Source organism: Pseudorasbora parva, chromosome 6 (genome assembly GCF_024679245.1).
Source record: "Pseudorasbora parva isolate DD20220531a chromosome 6, ASM2467924v1, whole genome shotgun sequence".
Taxonomy (NCBI): Eukaryota; Metazoa; Chordata; class Actinopteri; order Cypriniformes; family Gobionidae; genus Pseudorasbora; species Pseudorasbora parva.
Window position 1 is genome coordinate 49,529,675 of NC_090177.1, and position 7,266 is coordinate 49,536,940.

At 45.3% G+C, this 7,266-nt stretch overlaps 1 protein-coding gene across 1 annotated transcript; it reads right to left on the reverse strand.

Annotated features, from left to right (window-relative positions):
• Nucleotides 1-1,472: 1,472 nt before the first annotated feature.
• LOC137079564 (GTPase IMAP family member 9-like) lies at nucleotides 1,473-3,241 on the reverse strand. Its single transcript, XM_067447513.1, has 2 exons — nucleotides 3,223-3,241; nucleotides 1,473-2,056 (listed from the first exon to the last, which is right to left on the reverse strand). The coding sequence occupies exons 1-2, from the start codon at nucleotides 3,239-3,241 to the stop codon at nucleotides 1,473-1,475; spliced, it is 603 nt and encodes a 200-aa protein (XP_067303614.1).
• Between the last annotated feature and the right edge of the window lie 4,025 nt (nucleotides 3,242-7,266).

Sequence of the window (7,266 nt, forward strand, 5' to 3'; positions counted from 1 at the left end):
CATCACATGAGATGTATGTTTTTAAATTATTGTGGTTTTTCTATTGTATTTTGACTTCTTGCGTTAGACAACAGTAAAAGTGGCGTGAGGTTGCGTTTTAAAGGATATAATTGTGCAGTCCTCATCCATGTTTCGTATGAATTGTAATGGTGGCTACCTGATAGATTTTATGTTGGTCTCAGCCTGGGAGAAAATTGGTCAGAGGGTCTCTTGTCCCTCTCTCTGATGAAGCTGTATTCTATGTTTGAATGTATGGTTTACATCTTCTGGAACCACTCCATATGAGGAACAGGTGCTGGTGGAGTGACTGGGAGTTAGAAAATGGTCCCTGCTATTTTCTATTAAGAGATCTTCAGGAGCTCAAGGAAAGCCTGGATATCTGACCAAGAGATAACCATATTTAGACTTGTTTTACGTTGTTTATCACATTCCTATACCATGAGCTATATGATGCAACCTCTCTCTCATTGGTTCAAATCATGTTACACCCTTTGTATTCAATGTATATAACCTATACTTGCCTCCTAATTAAAGGAAGAGACTTTATACTCTCCCTCAGCGCTGGGTCTTTATTCATTCAACTGCCACTTCAGAAACCTGGGATGAGACACGAATAAGGGGCAAAAAAAAAAAAAAAAAACCTTACAAATTGGGGGCTCGTCCAGGAATTCTCCAGACAGGTAAGAAATAAAATGCTTAACTGCATCTTACTGTCTGTTGAGAAATTGATCCTTGTATTTTCGTGCCGCACTTTTTTCATAGTTGTTATAAGTGGTTTATCTTTTGATAAATACAGGAAGAGTGAAAGGGGACTGATCACCTTTTTCATTTTTTGGTGTTATCCTCACAGATTTTTATTTGTGGGAAGGAAATAGAGTTTGAATTAAAGATTTTTGGTGATCCAAAATGGCCTGAGGAGTATATGAAGGATACATATAAAACTTGGATGAAGATGAAAACATACTGGGAAAAAGGGCCAGAGTTGCAAAAAGAGGACAGCTCTGTCAGAGTCCCGCACCGGTACCCGACGGGTCGACCGCAAATTTTGTTGAAATGGCTGAAAAACATCCAACTGTGTTGGATAAGGGTTGGGTCGGACAAGGGGGAAACACGGGTTTTAAAAGTGCGAACGTAAAAATATATGTACATATTTTTAGGAAGACATGTACAAAAAATGTCTTGCCTGTATTTCAAGTTAATAAAATAATTTCAAAACGATATCAGGTTATTTGTGCTCGCGACGCAAATACAAATATAATGTACAAGAAAGATGTAATTTCTGCACGTAAGAGGAAAAGTAAAAGACAGTTAACTCATACAAATATCTGTATTATACGAAAGCATTTCTATTAACATTAAAGTTAATATTACTGACAATCTCAAAATAATTGCCTGTTAATGTAGTCAAAATTAGGATAATGTTCGTACGGGCACAAAGCTACAATAGAGCTTGTATCATGTCCTGGGTTTATTTATTTCTGAAAAGCATAGTGCCCCCCTCCATTAAAAAGGACCATTTTGTCTACCATTTGCAGCAGCTCTTTAACCTGATCTCGATTATATCTGCTCTCATTGTTGAACGCGTGATATCGGCCCCAGCAGGTCTTGATCAATTGCTTCAGCTCTTCACTTCCACTGATATATCTCTCTAAAGTCTTGGCCTTCAGCACATCAGCATGAGTGAACAGAATGATGGTGTAGTTCACGGCATCTTCTCCAAAGGTTTCCTGAATCCATTTTATAACATTCTTTTCCTTCTCTGTGAATTTCACACCCAGTTTCATGACCAGCAGAAAGGCATGAGGCCCAGGATAAGACAGGCGCATACACTCCCCTGTTACAGTCTGCAGCATCTCTTTATTGTCTCGGGTGTCAGACAGACCTGGACAGTCAATAACTGATATGGTGCGTCCACCCACATTTGCTTCTTGTTTTATACACTTCACTGTAACTGATCCTGGAGAGTGTTTCACATCCAAAAGGTCTTCGTTCAGGATGGTGTTTCCCGATGCACTTTTTCCTGATCCAGTGTTGCCCAAAAGCACAATCCTCAGATCTGTTAAAAAGAAGACACTGTTATTGTATTGTTTGCCTCTTTAAATATTATTAGTATGTGCAATCACTTGCTTGTTATGTTGTGTGCGTTATGTACATGAAAGGCTACCGTAATAAACAAACAATTATTATGGACCTAATCATTCCTGATCTGTTAAATGCAGTATGTCATGTTCATACAAACCAATGTAGTTATATTCATTATTACCAATGATGTTAAATACAAATACTTTTTCATGTTAATGGATTAAAAAGTCATACATCTTAAATAGAAAATGATGGCTCTACCACTAATTTCAGTACAAGCAGTGAATTACATTTTTTTTAGTTACTTTATGGTATAATAATGAATGTTATTATCCCACTTATTTAACACTGAATCGTAATCAGGGCTATTTTGCCCTTTGTGGCAAAGGGGGCGTGGTTCTGCGAGGTCTGCAGCGGGAGAGAGCTCAGAGCGGAGCGGCAGGTAAGTAGGTCAAGCACAGATGACGAACACCTGTTTCTGATTGCAGTGATTGGCAGGGAGAGAGCACATTTAAGCCGCGGCCGGGAGAGAGAGTTGGACTGGGACTTTGCGTGCACAGCAGAGAACCTGAGAGACTGACACAGAGTGTCTGATTGAGAAGGAGCGATCCATCATGGAGAAACTGAGTTATCACACACACACGTGGTTGTTATTTGTTTTGAAAAGACTGAACAAAGAGTTCAGTCCCAGTCAAAGCCGACCCCTGTCTTCTACCTTCCTTTCATCAAAGAACCTCATTACACCCTTAGACCTTTTTATTCTCATATGTCCATGTGAAGGGTGTTATTGCATGGCCAAAACAAAGTTTCATGAAAACCAAGTTCCCTATATCGAGGGAACTTCGCACTGCGTTGAAACGACGAATTGGGGATGCTCCCTAAGCATCAACGCATCTGAAGTATGAATGAAACTTGTCCAATCCTGATTGGTGCAACGTCATGACGTAGATGTGACGGCATCATCGGAAGCTATAAAGGGATGGCCGGCGCATAGTAGCATCAGTTATCGCTCTTCAGCAATAACGCTATGTGTATATTGTCTGTCTATTTATTGTTGTACGTCCACTATATAGCAGTACATTTATATATTACGACTAAAAAAAACTGCGACTAAAAGCACTGATTTCAGGCAGTGTGTGCCTCCGTGCCCTCGATTCATGTCGGGTGCGGACACACATTCGTTCTGTGTTCTTTGTTTGGGTGTGCAGCTCTCGAGGGAGCCGCTTGTGAGCATTGTGAGAAGCTCACACTCAAGGTGCTTCGCTCGCGGCTGGCCGTTTTTAATGACGGCGGTCAGCCCCGTGAACCCCGTGGTTCTGGACCTGCAGTCGCCGAGGCGGCTCGGCGTCGCAGATCATGGGGTTCACAACTGGATTTGTCAGCGGAGATTGAGACTGCTGAGGCACTTTCTCAATCATCCACTGACAGTTCAGATGACCGTCCTCCCCGTGTGGAAGCCCGCGCTGCGGCTTCTTCCCCCGGGGTGGGTGGTCCGATGCTCGTGCTCTCTGGTTCTGAGGAGCCAGATGAGTTCGACATCGAGGCGGGGGATGAAGATATAGAGGAGTTAGTGGAGGTGTTGACCCGTGCTGTGGCAAAATTAAATATCGAATGGCCACAAGAGAGACAGGAGATCCAGCCACCGAGCAGGCTGGATGATCGCTTTCTCTCTCGCCGGGCTCCAACACCTCGCCGGGGCTTACCATTTTTCCCGGACCTCCACAATCCCCCGGTACTAGATTACTCTAACGTGCTGGGGGCGTGCGAGGCTGGTTATGGGACGATGCCGTGGGTGGAAGATGCTCTCGCAAGCTATCTTTCGCCCGAATCGGCATCGTCCCTCAAAGCCCCGACACTGCCCACCAAGCCATGCCGTGATACATCTGCATTGGTGGGCAGGGCATATATGGCGGCTGGGCGGGCTGGTAGTTCCCTGCATACACTATCTATTTTGCAGGCGTACCAGGCCGACCTCCTCAAAGAGTTAGATGAGGGAGAGGGTCCCTCCCCTGAGGATATATTAGAGCTCCGTAAAGCTGCCGACCTGTCTCTCCGCATCACCAAGGAGACGGCCCGTGCCATCGGCCGCTCCATGGCATCTATGGTGACTGTGGAGAGACATTTATGGCTGAATTTATCGGGGATGAAGGAGAAGGATAAAACCTTTCTCCTAGATGCCCCGATTTCGCCTTCTGGTCTGCTCTGGGCAGCCTCAGCCGTCCACTAGCTCCTCGCACCGGTAGGTGCAGAAAGAGAGCGTCGCTTTTCGAGCCCCTCCTCCGGGATCCTGGCAACAAAGGCGGCGCTCTCAACAGCAGCAGCAGCCTTCGAGGCCGAAGGGCGATCTGAGGAACGTCATTCTGGCTAAGAAGGCTGCTGCAAAGAGGTCCTAGCCTCGGCTGGACCTTTAAGAGCGGTCCCCCCCGCACGGACGCAACCGAGGTTGTTCTTCGCGCGGCTCTCGTGGGAAAACGATTTGGTAATCCCGCCGTCACTGACGCTTCGGGCCACATCGTTTTCCCAGGGGCTTGTCCCCACACACCGAATATTAGGGGTGTGCATTGGCACTGCCTTCACAATTCGATTACGATTCACCAGGTTTCGATTCGATTCTACGATGCATTGTGATGCATCAAAATTCTACTGCACACAAAGCAAATTTTTCATCAGTCATGAGGCAATACAAGCAGATATTAAACAACAGATTGTATTGGCTGCTATGTGTCTCCTGTATCTTTGACATAAAAGTTATTAAATAAAATAAAATGTAATAAAATAAAATGCAATTAACCCTTAAATGCATGACTGTTTCACCAAACATTCTTACATATTCAGGTCGTTAGCGACCCAGATCTATATTTAACATGGATAGACCTCTACCTGTCGTGATAATATATAAAACTCCTGATTTTAGAGTAGCAGCTACAGAAGAATAAAATAAAACCTATTTCGTTACCTTTTGGAGCTTGGAAGGATTCAGTTTGAGCAGATGTTTAATACCATCATCATATGACCTCGTCAGAGCTCGTTTACCAGTATATTCAGCATCTGCCTCATATTCGCGATCTCCAGCATATACTCAAAACTCATTTTCAATGTCTTCAAAATCAATATTTTGATCACTGACAGCTTCTTGACCACATTCATCATCAAGAGACAGTGACACTAATATCTGAATGTGTTTAGTACTTGCTCTCTGCTGTAAATCACTGATCACCATTTCAACTGATACACCATTTCAAGTTTTGCAGATTATAATTATTGTTTCGTTTTCTGTCAGAGGTAACTATGAGTGAAACGTCACTTCATCATTACGTATCAGACATTGCCACCTTGTGGAATAAAGGTGAATTGCGGCGTTTTTCGTCATTATAGATTCATTGATTATTGTGCAAAAAATATATACGTACAATCCTACACACCTCGGGTCGTTAGCGCGTTTTTAATAACCCGTCTATCGCGGTCATCTCCCTCCGCCTCAGCCATCTTCCTTGTTGTTGTTGTTATTCTCCCGGAACCGGAAGTATTTGAAACTTCACAACTTTATCGTCCGCCAGAAAATAAACAGTGACATAATCGATTATGGCACTTTGCCGCATCGATGCTGAATCATTCATGCCCCGCATCGTGATGCATCGCCGAATCGATTATTATTGACACCCCTACCGAATATCGTCACCAGCTGCTCCCTGCCGGGGCTCCGCTTCAGGGGGCTGGGGACGAGATTCAAATTACACACGAGGTCAGCCTCGATAGGCTGGTTCCCTTAGTAGATTATCTCGGCGCATGGAAATGCCTTCCGAATATATCAAAATGGGTCCTGCGTACTGTAGAGATAGGGTACAGACTGCAGTTTGATCACCCCCCTCCAAAATTCAATGGGGTGACATGGACTGCAGTGGTGCCACAGCGGGTTCGGGTAATGGAACAAGTTGTAAAATCCTTGCTGGCGAAAGGAGCCATAGAAAAGGTTCCGATGTCGGAGAGGGATGCCGGTTTCTACAGCCGGTACTTTATAGTTCCAAAAAAGGATGGAGGGCTACGGCCGATTTTAGATCTGAGGTATCTGAACCGGTCTCTGAGGAGATTCAGGTTCAAAATGTTGACTATCTCTGCCATCGTGAGTCAGATCCAGCCCAAGGACTGGTTCGTCACGATAGATTTAAAAGACGCTTATTTACATATATCCATCCTTCCATGCCACAGGAAGTTTCTGAGGTTCGCTTTCGGGGGCGAAGCATACCAATATTGGGTACTTCCGTTCGGTCTAGCTCTTTCCCCACGTTCACGAAGTGCATGGATGCAGCTCTGGCTCCAATGAGACTTCAGGGCATCCGCGTACTAAATTATATAGACGACTGGCTAATCCTGGCACAGTCGTAAGAGATGGCAGTTCAACATCGAGATGTAGTTCTGTCACACATCCAGTGCTTGGGGTTGAGACTCAATACGAACAAGAGTGTGTTACAGCCGGCCCAGAAGACGAGTTTTCTGGGGGTGGTATGGGACTCGATTTCGATGCGGGCACAACTATCTCCCGCATGAATCGAGACCACTCTAGCGATAGTCTCAAGAATAAAGCTAGGCCAGAATATCACTGTAAAGCACTTTCAAAGAGTGTTAGGGTACCTAGCGGCAGCATCCAATGTGATTCCCTTCGGCCTGTTACACATGAGGGCTTTACAGTGGTGGCTAAAGACCAGGGGGTTCTCCCCCAGGGGAACCCTTTTCGTATAATCAGAGTTACGCGCAAATGCCTTCGGGCTCTAGTCATATGGAAGAAAATCTGGTTTCTGTCCCCGGGACAAGTGCTGGGAGCATCATGTTGCCGGAAGACCGTTTCAACAGATGCATCCCTCACTGGTTGGGGCGTGGTCATGGAAGGCCGCTTTGCGAGAGGTCCGTGGGAGGACCGTCATTCCTGCTGGCACATAAACTGTCTGGAGATGATGGCGGTCTACAAAGCTCTGAGGAGTTTTTTCCCGGATCTCCGCAGACACCACGTTCTGGTCCGCTCGGACAATATGGCAGTCGTGGCGTATTTGAATCGCCAGGGGGGGTTGAGGTCGCGCCCTCTGTGCAGACTGGCGAATCTCATCCTCCTCTGGTCAAAAGAGAAATTGTTATCCCTCAGGGCGATGTACATCCCGGGTATACAAAATCAGGGGGCAGACATACTGTCGA